This window comes from Ochotona curzoniae, unplaced genomic scaffold (assembly GCF_017591425.1).
Source record: "Ochotona curzoniae isolate NIBS_2020 unplaced genomic scaffold, NIBS_Ocur_1.0 scaffold_3835, whole genome shotgun sequence".
Lineage (NCBI taxonomy): Eukaryota > Metazoa > Chordata > Mammalia > Lagomorpha > Ochotonidae > Ochotona > Ochotona curzoniae.
In genome coordinates, this window is record NW_024467114.1 from 33,507,726 (window position 1) to 33,519,928 (window position 12,203).

General features: G+C 45.4%; 1 protein-coding gene across 1 annotated transcript; it reads left to right on the forward strand.

Annotated features, from left to right (window-relative positions):
• Nucleotides 1-520: 520 nt before the first annotated feature.
• On the forward strand, nucleotides 521-11,509 carry AGR2 (anterior gradient 2, protein disulphide isomerase family member). Its single transcript, XM_040964877.1, has 8 exons — nucleotides 521-571; nucleotides 3,832-3,968; nucleotides 4,200-4,263; nucleotides 4,374-4,426; nucleotides 5,691-5,764; nucleotides 7,072-7,135; nucleotides 10,607-10,690; nucleotides 11,361-11,509. The coding sequence occupies exons 2-8, from the start codon at nucleotides 3,839-3,841 to the stop codon at nucleotides 11,408-11,410; spliced, it is 519 nt and encodes a 172-aa protein (XP_040820811.1). The 5' UTR covers nucleotides 521-571; nucleotides 3,832-3,838; the 3' UTR covers nucleotides 11,411-11,509.
• Nucleotides 11,510-12,203: the final 694 nt, after the last annotated feature.

Here is a 12,203-nt window from a genome sequence, read left to right on the forward strand (position 1 = left end):
CTTGTAGTTAATAAAACTTATTTTTATTTTTTGCCAAAAAGTGGGAAGTCCATCGTGATAAATAATTTGTAATGTGATGGACCATAGCAGATTTTACAACTGTAAGGGTTGGAATGGTGAATCATTCAATGCAGATTTCCTATTAAATAAGGGCAGTCTGCCCAAGGGGAGGGAAGAAATAAATCTACAAACCACACACCCCATCCAATCACGTAAAGACAAATCAGCCTTCTGGCAAATCAAAGGTCTTCCTCTAAACTTACCTTGGACTTGGCACCCTGCCCATCTTTACCTAGTCTCTTAACGATATAGTTTCATAAATAGTTAAAAAAAAAAAAACACTCTTTTTGCAATGTTCTCTTTTAAAGCAAGGAGCTCTTTAACTCAAGGAAGAAGATGGCTTGGACAAAGGCAGGTTCATTTCCGAGTCAGCCACATGTAAACACAGGATTAGTGGGTGGGAGTGAGGTGTGCTCTGGTGCATAAATAGAGGATTGAGCTCAACTGGCACAGGCAGAAGCTTGGACTGCGTCCGGAGTGTCTCACACAGGCAGTGGGAGGGGAAACCCAGGTAAGACTCCCAACAACCACTTGGGAAGGGCACCTGCTGCAGGGAGCTTTGGCCTCCAGGTGCTCGCAGCCAACCGACAGAGAAGTCAAAGTGTCCAAGGGAGGGGAAGTGGGATACGGAACAGGAGTTGTGGGATTTCCAAGGGCTCCCTGGAGCCCGGCTTGGGTAGTCCTGGCAGGTGGTGCATTCCCAAGCTTTCTCCTTTAGGAAACAAAATGTTGAGGAATGAGTGAATGGCAGCGGTTCTCAAAGCTGGCACAGAGACCCCAGGGGTCTCCACCTCAGTCCCCATCATCTGCTCTGTTTATACCACCCTGACTAAAGTTAAGCAAAGGCAGGCAAGATCCTCTACTAAGGAGCAATAGCTCGGGTTACCCAGTGGCAATACGAGGCGAAACACTGATGCAAAATGGCATTCGAAGATTAAGTTTCTGTTGGTGTAAATATATACATGTATATATTGAAATGCAGAGATTTTTCATGATATTCATTTTCACGAACTTTCTAAAGAGCCTCTCAAATGCATGAACTTCGGAAACTTCTTACAGCATCAAAATCATATCTTTTTAATCTGTTTTTCATAAACATTGGGAAACACCCTAGCATGTGATGGCAATAAGGAAACGGTTTTCTTTTGCCTGCGTGTTTTAAAGCTAGAGTAGTCGCTTCTTCAGTCTCTAGGTATGTAGACTGGCTGTCAGACAGGAGAACCAGGGTGGCTTTCCTGATAGTAACAGAGATACTGACAGTCCCTGCAAGTCCCTCTCTTGGTAAAGACAAGGTAAGGAGACAATGATCGGTAAGACTGTGCCTGTTTGTGTGTGTGGCGGGGGCGGGGGGGTGTCCAAATTGTCCATGTGTCCTATGGTTAGCTTTGGGTTAAAGATGTTTTCATGCAGAAAAATTTCAGACCAGAGCCAGTTCATGCTATGAATTTCAAAAAGCCATTTCAGAGCAGGAAGTTCATACATCAGGAAGTGCTTTGGCCTTCCTGCATAATCTGTCATAAAATGCCTGTAATACATCTATTTACATCTATTTCGTCAATGGTTCCAACCTGTAACCTGTGGAGCTGTACTGCAGGGCAACCCTACAACCGCTTGTACCACAAGAACTGTCAGTGGATTAATGAAACACTTCATCACCAATTTAGCGTCAGCTTTCCAGGTACACATCAGTGTCTTCATAAATAATGTAGAAAACCCAATGTTTGTTGATAAATTCAAAGCAGCTACTTGTGAAGATATATTTCTGGACCAACTAATATTGAAAAAGTATCATTAGTCTCACATAGAAGTTCTTGATTATTTTTAACACTAAGAAAAGCAGTCACACTAAGAGGGCTGGGTGTTGTTGATATACAGTACGCTTGAATGGTTTGCAGAACTAAATTCTACAAGACAAAAACAGTTAGGGACATTGCCGCATTCTTATAGGCATTAAACGTTCAATGTGTTATTTCTGCTTTTTGCTCGTTTCTTTTCTGAGGAAGGCACTTTGTGGCTACGTACCATGACCCAAAGAATAGATGGGTTTGATAATTTGGCAATGTTTAGAGAAAAAGCAGCTTAATGCTTAGCAAAGCTTCTCGTTTCCTCTACCAATCATGAGACACTCTTAGAACCACGGAGCAGTGAGAACTCACTATACATCTTCTGCAGAGATTACTGACTTAACTCAAACCCACACCAGTATTGTCCCTTGTTTCCCTTTAAGCAGGTTTAGTGTTTGACTTTGTGAGAAATGCAGTTCTGCTTTCTTCATTATGATCGATGCTAACGTTAGCACCTTCTTCAAGAGCCTCACTCCACTTCCCTCCCCTCCTCCTCACGCACTCGGGGAGCGCATCTGACTCAGCTGTCCTTCCATTCTTGGACATTGGCTCCTGCTCTTTCTAAGAACTAATCGTGGGGCACCAGAGAGGGAGGCAGACTGCAGCAGACAAGCTCTCACAGGGTCTGCTGCTCTGCATTATCAATCAGAATAGTTTTGTGCCCTAAAGAGCATGCTCACAGGATCATCCACTAGAGGCCCACATAAAAAGTCTAAGGGCAATTTCATTGGAGGGAGTCCCACACTGAGGGGCAGCGACTGACACAGAGTAAATACTACTCTTGGGAGAGTTGGGTGAGGGTGGGGAAGGGCCAAGACTGGCAGGTTCCAGGTGACAATTACGAATCACGTCACTCATCATGCATTCTTGAGTGGCAATGTCTACATGTGAACAGGAAGTAAGGGAAGACCCGAAAGCTTTTGTTCTGGACCTGTCTTTAAAAAAAAAAAAAAGATTTGTTTATTTTTATTACAAAGTCAGATATATAGAGAGGAAGAGAGACAGAGAGGAAGAGTCTCCATCCGATGATTCACTCCCCAAGGGAGCACACCAGCTGGAGCTGAGCTGATCTGAAGCCAGGAGCCAGGACCTTCCTCCAGGTCTCCCACGTGGGTACAGGGTCCCAAAGATTTGGGCCATCCTTGATTGCTTTCCCAGGCCATAAGCAGGGAACTGGATGGAAAGTGGAGCCACCAGGATTAGAACTGGCGCCCACATGGGATCCCAGCACGTTCAAGGAGAGGATCCTAGCTGGTAGGCCACGGCACTGGCCCCCTGGATCTGTCTTATAAACCCTTTCATCTCTGAACTTCAGATTCTTCATATTATACACTGAGGCACTGCTGTGGGAGTTGGGAGGGGAGTGTAAGAGGAAATAATCCCACAGGAATCTTCGTGAACCATTTTTTTTTAAACATAGAGTTTAAAGGCAAATTTCTCTGGTTATAAGAGTATGTATAATTAATTATCTAATTTCTAACATTCAAATATAAACTTCTCTAGCTAATATACTTCTAATTATTTTACTTTCTTCTATCAAATGTAATTGTTGCTAGACATATATCCATACAGATAGGTGTGTGTCCTATGAGATCTACATCCCTGTATCTAAATCTATGGGTCTGTATCTATTGATAGATCAGTAGATGACTGGGTGGGTGGGTAGATAGAGAGATGAGAAGTAGTAGGTTGACAGGTAAGTAAGTGGGTACATAGGTAGATAAGTAGGTAGTAGATAGGTACATATGTAATTAAACAGGTAGGCAGATTCAGGTGCGTAGGTAAGTATACAGGTGGGCACAGATTCTTCTGGATTCCCTTGGGAAACAGCTTTCTGCTCCAACCTCAGCAGAAGCTCACTTGGTCACATTCCTGCCTGCAGATCTTGCAGGCCACTCACTTCTTGTTGGTCCATCCTCCACATCAGATTCACCATGGAGAAAATGTCCGTGTCAGCATTCCTGCTCCTGGTGGCCCTCTCCTGTGCGTTGGCCAAAGACACCACGGTCAAACCCGGTACTAAGAAGGACGGGAAACCCAAGCTGCCTCAGACCCTCTCCCGAGGTAGGAGTCAGCCGCGTGGGGGCTTCCAGCGACCACTTAGCTGGGCAAGACTTCCTGACGCTCCGTGCTGAATAAAAGTGGCTGGATGTCACTTTCTAACTTGATGACCATTTCTGATGCTCTTTTCCTCAGGGTTTTCTTTCCCTCTCAACCCATGTTTCAATGTGCCTTTCCATAACTTTGGATCTGAAACTGTGGTCTCCTTACACACGTGGGTTCTTTCTGTTCTAGGCTGGGGTGACCAACTCATCTGGACTCAGACATACGAAGAGGCTTTATACAAATCCAAGACAAGGTAAACATGAGGACAGGCCTGGGGAAAAGCTCTCAGAGCACCCTCTAGTGCTGCGTAACCATACACACTTGTCACTCACTTGACTCATCCTCTCTCTCTGGCTCTTACAGCAACAAGCCCTTGATGATCATCCACCACTTGGACGAATGCCCACACAGCCAAGGTAACTTCTTTTTCCAAATAAGATTCTCCAAAAAGGAGCTGGATCCCTCATGTTTGTATCAGAACCCAACACAGTTAAATAAGATAGAACACATGGTGTTTTAAAACATAAAAGCTTAAAGTCAACTTGAAGTATTTCTATACTTTGTGTGAAAAGTGGGTGCCTATTTTGAATAAACAAACCCTATGATTCAACTCGAATTAACTGATTCCACTTTCAGTCCACAAATAACGCAGCAGGTAGAGTTCCTCTGAAATGCAGCGTGGAGCTTTGCATGAGTTAAACAGAGTAGCACACTGCCCAGGGTTTCCCAGGTTCCCACAACAGCTTCAGTACTCCACTGTCATTGTCCTGAGGTTCTAATGCTTGAGCCAGAGGGTCTGTGCTTCCTCTTTTTCCTGGACACCATAGACTCCATGATGCTGGCCTTGCCCAAATCCAACCTCTTCTCACGGCTTAGTGCTGCTATCTAGAGCCGAGCCCACCTCAGGGCTTCTCGTGGAGGACCGTGACAGCCACCGTCTGACCACCCTGTAGTCAGTTCCCTGCCCAGAAGCCCAAGTGTGGTTATGAAACAGAAACCAAACCTCACCACTCATGTGCTCATGTGGTTTCGCAACCACAGCTAGTCTTCAAATCCGGGCCGACTCTGGCTGGTGGCTGCCTTCCCTTTTGAAGGACCCTTCCCAGCCCCTTCTCTCTCCTCTTCATCTGGCCCAGCCTTGAGTCATTTCTGAAGCCCCAGAGCTCACTCCCTGCACAGGGCTACTGCTCCTGCAGCTGCCTCTGTCCACAGCAACCGCCCTCCAAACTGCATCACTACCTCACTGCCACATCACCTTTGCACCTGCTGAGATTGGCCCTGCTCTCCCCACAGCTCTTTAATCCCTAGCCTGGCTTTACTTTCTTTCACAGTGCTCAGTTCCACCAGGAATTATTGCGTATATGTTTGCTTACTTACTTACAGTCTTTCACACAAGAACTTGACCCCTACGGAAATAATACTTGAGGGTTTTTTCCCCTCCACTGCACTTTCCCAGCGCAGAAAGAAGTGCCTACCTGGCTAGCAACCATTCAGTGCTACTAAGTGTGTGAATGAATGAATGAGTGATCAGAGTGATGGCTTGAGTGTCCGACAGAACGGAAAGGCAGTGAGCTGCGTTGCGTTGCTTCATTTATCTGCTGAGAGTGCAAAGCAGGAACTGTATTTAAAATGCCATCCAACGTGGAAGTCGGGCTGTGACCACTTTTCCTTATCTTATAGCTTTAAAGAAAGTGTTTGCTGAAAATAAGGACATCCAGAAGTTGGCAGAGCAGTTTGTTCTCCTCAACCTCGTTGTAAGTTCATTGGCATCGTGATTAATGCTTCCCCTGGCCACACACTCAGTGGCACCTCCTCCTAATCTTCCATCTCACCGACTGGAGAGAAGATAGGATACGTCACCAGAGAGGCCTGGCACATGTTCCCAGTGTTTTCATTGGTGCCGAAATAGTGAACAACCCCACCTGCCCTCACGCTGCCTCAGAGCAATGAACCATCACTCTGAGGAGCAACACCTCCTCGGTGTGGTTGTTCACTATTTCGGCGCCAATGGAAACACTGGGAACATGTGCCAGGCCTCTCTGGTGATCCAGCCCAGGGCATCCGGCATCTCCCCACCTCGGTCCTCTTGCATCTGGGAGCCTTTGTTCCTTCTGCAGCCCCTGGCCACACAGGCAAGCACCATGCTTTCCCCCTCCAGCCCAGCTACCCCTCTTACAAAGGGATACCCTTTTCCTTTTTTTTTTTAAGATTAATTTATTTATATGAGAATGAAAGATTTATAAAGAGAAAAACAGTCAGAAAACCTTCCAGCCTCTGTTGACTCTTCAGATGGCCACGACATCCAATAGTGATCTGAAGCAAGGAGCCTGGAGCCTCTTCCGGGTCTCCCACATGGGTGCAGGGGTCCAAGCCTTTGGGACATCCTCAACTGCTTTCCAAGAACACAAGCAGAGAGCTCGATAGGAAGTGGAGCAGCTGAGACACGAACCAGTGCCCATTTGGGACCCCGGTGCTTGAAGTGGGAGGATTAGCCAGTTAAGCCAATGCACCAGCCCCCATATAACTAATGTTTCTTCACCATTTCAGACTTCTGCTAAAAGAAGGACTTGGGGAAACCTGCCCTGGGCTGGGCGCTCCCAACACTTGCTCTTCTTCACTTCCTAAAAATTCACCCGCTGTATCCTCAATATGAATTTTCCTTTCTGTGCATTCCTTAAAGATAAGCATGGTGCTTGCTCAATCCAGAAAATCCTAAATGAAAATTGGCCAATGGTTAAAGGCGTGCTGAAGAGAAGTCTGTTTGCCCTTGTAATTTTTCTGAAAATGACTTCTGCTTTTTCTACCACCTCTATCTCCTCCTCCCTTATCTTCCCTAAAACCTGCACACTGTCCCCCTCCCTGAGCTTTACTGTGTTCCTGTGTATCACACCTGTGAGTGTCCCAGTCTCCCCACATCCCATCACCCATCTATGTTATCAACATTGATGTACCTGGTGGCATCTGCAGGTGCCTTGCTCCATAATGGACACACTCCGGTGTTAGCAGGCTTGAAAGTGGCTGAAGAGTAAACTAAATGCTGATCTGTTTGTTTCAATCCTAGTACGAAACTACAGACAAGCACCTTTCCCCCGACGGCCAGTACGTCCCCAGGATCATGTTCGTCGGTAAGTAAAAGTGGCTATAAGATGAAACACACTCTCAAAACAACGCAGGTGCTGCCCTGTGCCTTTCTATCCCCTGCACTTGCGTCTGCCACTGCGCCACGGCCAAGGCCACGGCCACACTCTAGCACAGGACATGATGTACCCAGACTACGACACAACTGCAAGTTTCACATTTCCATTGGAAAATGGGAGTTTCTGTTTATTCCCCCAGATGACTTTTTCTCCTCTGCTCATTTTAACTTCTTATTTTTGCCGCCAACCCATCCAAGAAGGAAGCACCTTGCTAACTGTTTAAATGCATGGATAATTTCCCTGAATATATCAGGTTTCTAAATTTTTAAGAGGTTTATTTTATTTATTTGAAAGGCAGTGTTCGAGAGAGAGTGATCTTGTATTGCTGGTTTATTTCTCAAATGAATACAAAAGCAGGAATTGGGCCAGATTCAATCCAGGAGCCAAGAACTCCATCCAGGTCTCCCACATGGGTGGCAGGGGTGCAAGCACTTGGGGCATTGTCCACTGCTTTCCCGGTGCCCCAGAGGGCGCTGGATCCAAAGCTGAGCAGCTGTGACTCTCAAACTAATGCTCTAATATGGCATTGCAAAAGGCAAGCTTAACCTACTGCACCATGTCAGACCCAAATATTAAAAAAAAAATAATAAAAAAAAGACACACTAGGGACTGGTTGATCTGTGTGGGATATTTTTCTGTTTTTCTGACATGGCTAATGACTATTTTCAGAATGTTAGGAATATGGACTAGGAATTGGATATCAAGGTACCCAGATTCTTTCTTCCCATTGATGCAATTTCAGTGTTGCTCCCCAGACTGGAAAGCTTTTTCTGCTTTCTCCATCTTCTCATATCACCTAGTTAACGACCCAGGCATCGCTGATGAAGGTTCCAGGTGGGAGGCGTGGCTGTTTTTCTGCTTCTCTGCCATTGCCCCAACAAGACAGCCGTGAGCTCTTGATTAGTTTTTGCTAAAAGGTCAAATGAACATGCAGTCTTTGGCTTTTAGCAGTTAGATGGACTCAAGAAAACCTGTAATTATATCCTACCTGGGGGTCAGCCGTGTGGAACAGCATGTTAAGCCGTGGCTTGCAACACATCCCACAGCAGGGCAAAAGTTCAGGTCCCAGCTCCCCTACTCTTGATTCGGCTTCCTGTGAGTGGGTTTGGGAAGGCAGCAGAGATGATCTGTGTGTTAGGACCCCTTTGTGGGAGACCCTGAGTGAGTTCCAGGCTCCTGGCTTTGACCTGGCCCAGCCTGGCCATTAAGGCCATGTAGGGGATGAACTACTAAAAGATTCTCTCTAAACCCTTCCACACTTACACCCACCTTTCAAATTAAAAAAAAAAAAAAATCCATCCCGAAGCTGGGCACAGTCTATTCAGGTGATTCACCTAAGTGATTCATAAAGTTAACATTAATTACATAATACAGGATAGAAAACAAAGTGATAGGAGGAAAGGAGGAAGGCTGAGCTAAGGCACTCATGCACAAGATATGCTTTGTCAGCTGAGAACTTGCAGAATCTTAGCCTTGGTAAGGAACAGGCCGGCCATCTAGTCGTGCCTTGTACAGGAATGGGTTTTACAGCAATCTTGAATCCACACTCATTTCCTGTAGTCAGAAGCTCTAGCTCCAAGGCTGCCTGCTCCCCTGGCTTGGGTCCCCCACTCTGGCTGTTACAGGCACCTGGAGGGTCTTAAACACAGGTCACCCATGCCCCACCTGTGACCAACTGAATTCAAATCCAGTGTATATGGAGCTCTGTAGGTGATTCCAATGTGCAGCTAGGGCCAGGAGCCTTTTGTCGTTTAATTCATGCTTTAAAAGATTTATTTATCTTTATTGGAATGGAAGATTTATAGAAACAAAGATCTTCTATCCACTGGTTCACTCCCCAAGTGACTTCAACAGCTGGAGCTAAGCCAATCTGAAGTCAGGAGCCAGGACCTTCCTCCTGGTCTTCCATGTGGGTGCAGGGTCCCAAAGCTTTGGGCCATCCTTCACTGCTTTGCTCACCACAAACAGGAAGCTGGATGGGAAGTGAAGCAGTTGGGACATGAACAGGTGCCAGTATGGGATCCCAGCGCTTGTAAAGCAGAGAATTAGCCAATCAAACTACCACATCAAGCATTAGGTTAATTTCTTATTAAGATGAGACAACTAAAGTTGGTCTTCCATCATTGAATGAATCAATATCTGCCTCTTAAAACATAACACCTTGTCCACTCTTCTGAAATGACAGATTGTCCTTCTGGGACCAGCAACAGCCTTTGCACGCATGTCAGTGGCTTTTACTGGTCTCTTCCTCTAGTTCTTGTGTCTTAGATTCTACCAATCACCTCTCAGGGCCAAGTTTCTAGATCCTTCTATCATTTCCCTTTTGCATAAACATTTTCCTCTTAAAATACACTTTTTGAAAAGATAGATTTAGAAAAAGAGAATGAATGAGCAGGAGAACTTCTCAGTCACTAGTTTAGTCCCCCAGTGCCCTCAACAGTCAGATCGAAGCTGGGTAAAGCCAAGATCCAGGAATTCCTTGGAACGCAGGAACCTAAGCCAGCACCTGCTGCCTCCCAGGTTGCACAGCATAGGAAGCTGCATAACAACCAAAAGACAAATAGCCAAAACGTGATCCCAGGAACTGCATCCCTAAAACAGACTATTCGAAAAAGATAACCAGCTTTAAGCTAAGCGCAAAACAGGAAACAATGGGTGCAAGTCTAAAGGGGTGTATGTGTGTGTCAAAGGTCTACTGAATATCTTCAAAAGGTAGCCAATTAACAATAAAAGGGAAACATCATGTGCTTAATGCTTGCATTCTTTCACTCACTAGACGTAACTTATTTTGAAAATTAGCACTGAATGTGGACTTGCACTTATCTAGTTGCTCTTGATAAAACTTGTCAACTGCAACATAATCATAGGGGCTGGCATTGTGGAATAGTGGGTAGAGCTGCCATCCACAATGCCAACCACCCCACAGGGGTGTTGGTTCCGACTGCTCCATTTCCAATCCAGCTTCATGCTAAGGTGGCCTAAGTGCTTGGGTCTCTGCCATCGACATGGGAGACCTAGAGGAAGCTCCTGGCTTTGGCTTGGCTCAGTACTGATCATTGCAGCTTTTGGAGGAGTAAGCCAGAGAATGAAAGATTCTCTTCATCTCCGACTCTCAAATAAATAAACAATTTTAAAAAAGCTAACCATAATTGTGGTAGAGAACATTGACATTTTCATCAAAAAAATGAACACTGCTCCCAAAATCCATATTCTCACTTCCACAAGTAGCACTACACAGCTGTCAAATAGCCAAGTCCTGAACTTGGCACCAAGGGCAGCAGGTGAGGCAGCTGCCGGGCTGCAGGTGGTACATCTGTGGGATGCACCCTAGGACACATGGTTGATCACACGCTGAGGCTCCTAGAGAAAACAAAGCATTCAATCCCCTTCTCTTTACAGACCCATCCCTGACGGTTAGAGCTGACATCACAGGAAGATACTCCAACCGTCTCTACGCCTATGAGCCTTCTGATGCAGCTCTGCGTAAGTGTCACCCCCACCATGGAGGCCCCCACTGGCTGCACATCTCCACCACGTATAGGGACCCCACTTAGTGCTTTGCTTTCGTGCCTTGCTGCTGTGAGAACAGTGATCTAGAGTCTGCACTCCGACACAGTAGCAACATACCTGGTGACTGTGACTCTGGGCTCTGACACAGCGAGCAGCTCCATCACTTGCTGGCTCTTAATATTTTGAGCAAGCCACTCAGCCTCTCAGTGTCTATAGTTCTTCATCCATCAGCAAAAAGGTAATAGAACTTGCATTAAAGGAAGCGTGTAAAGCGCTTGGCTTATTATCATTGATGGTTTGTATTTCACCCACTTGTAAACACTTCGTAGTAGCTACAGACATCTAGCAGCAAATACTTCTCACAAAAGGGGGTTTAGAATTTATTTCTAAATCAGCCCAAACTGTTGCCCAGTGATGGAACTTCCACAGGGATTTTCCCAGGAGTGTGGGCTGCAGAGAGAACAAATGAGAAGAAAAACACTCACCAGAGAACTGGGCTATCACAAAAACACTTTCTAATTTATCTTAAGATAATCAACTATTTGCCCTACTCGTTCAACACTGGAGAACAAAAGGCAGTCTGGGTGGGGGGATGCACTGTTTCTATTTGCTGGCATCTTAACTGTATTCTTCTGCTTACTAGTGCTTGACAACATGAAGAAAGCACTCAAGTTGCTGAAGACTGAATTGTAGAGAGAACAACAGCATCTGTGTGCTCTTCCTGCTGGGCTTCGAGCTTTGGGCCCAGAGATTTCAGAGGAGCAGAGAACATGGAAGTACAGGTGGACATATGCTACAATTACATTTTTTTTTAAAAAGTTGATTTCAAGTACACTTGTATGAAAATATTGTATGTTACCATGGTGAGCCATGATTTTCTAAAAAATAAATCCTTTTGGGGGTGTTCAGCTGAATGTATTTTTTTTTTCTCAACACTATCTTTCACATGAAAATTGTTTGGCTTGGTCACCAAATAGTTGGACGCACAGAAGAATGCATAAGGAGGGGATAGACAAACCTAATCCCAACAGTGAGAATGGGAGATACACACTCTTCCTCTGACTCTCTGTTTCTTAAACATAAATTTGAAGTAAAACACTAGCAGGACTTCCTCAGCTTCGGCTTGGTCATGGACCGGTGTCTCTCCTGATTCCAGAACACTGGCCTACCATTCACTCCATGTCAATCACTCCCATCTTCCTCATCAACAAGTGAATCACTGGGAGAGCAAAGGGTAATGGTATTGTGCCCACACAAGAAAGATCAGGGATCATAGTTGCAAAAAGCTGTGGCAGGGTTTAGCATCAAGCAGGGGAGTGGCCCAAGCTACTTCTAACTCTATATTCCGTTCAACAAAATCACAAATGTACAACAGACTCAGTGACTGAAAAAAACAATATTAAGAAAAAGCTATGGGCCCACTGTGGTGGCCTAGCAACTGAAGTCCTCATCTTGAAAGTGCCAGGATCCCATATGGGTGTCAGTT

What these genes read in the sequence shown, in the direction of transcription:
- AGR2 (XM_040964877.1), top strand. Translation starts at nt 3,839, where the DNA reads ATGGAGAAAATGTCCGTGTCAGCATTCCTGCTCCTGGTGGCCCTCTCC. An exon ending in TTATACAAATCCAAGACAAG is followed by an intron (nt 4,264 to 4,373) that starts GTAAACATGAGG and finishes TGGCTCTTACAG; the next exon opens with CAACAAGCCCTTGATGATCA. An exon ending in CGAATGCCCACACAGCCAAG is followed by an intron (nt 4,427 to 5,690) that starts GTAACTTCTTTT and finishes CTTATCTTATAG; the next exon opens with CTTTAAAGAAAGTGTTTGCT.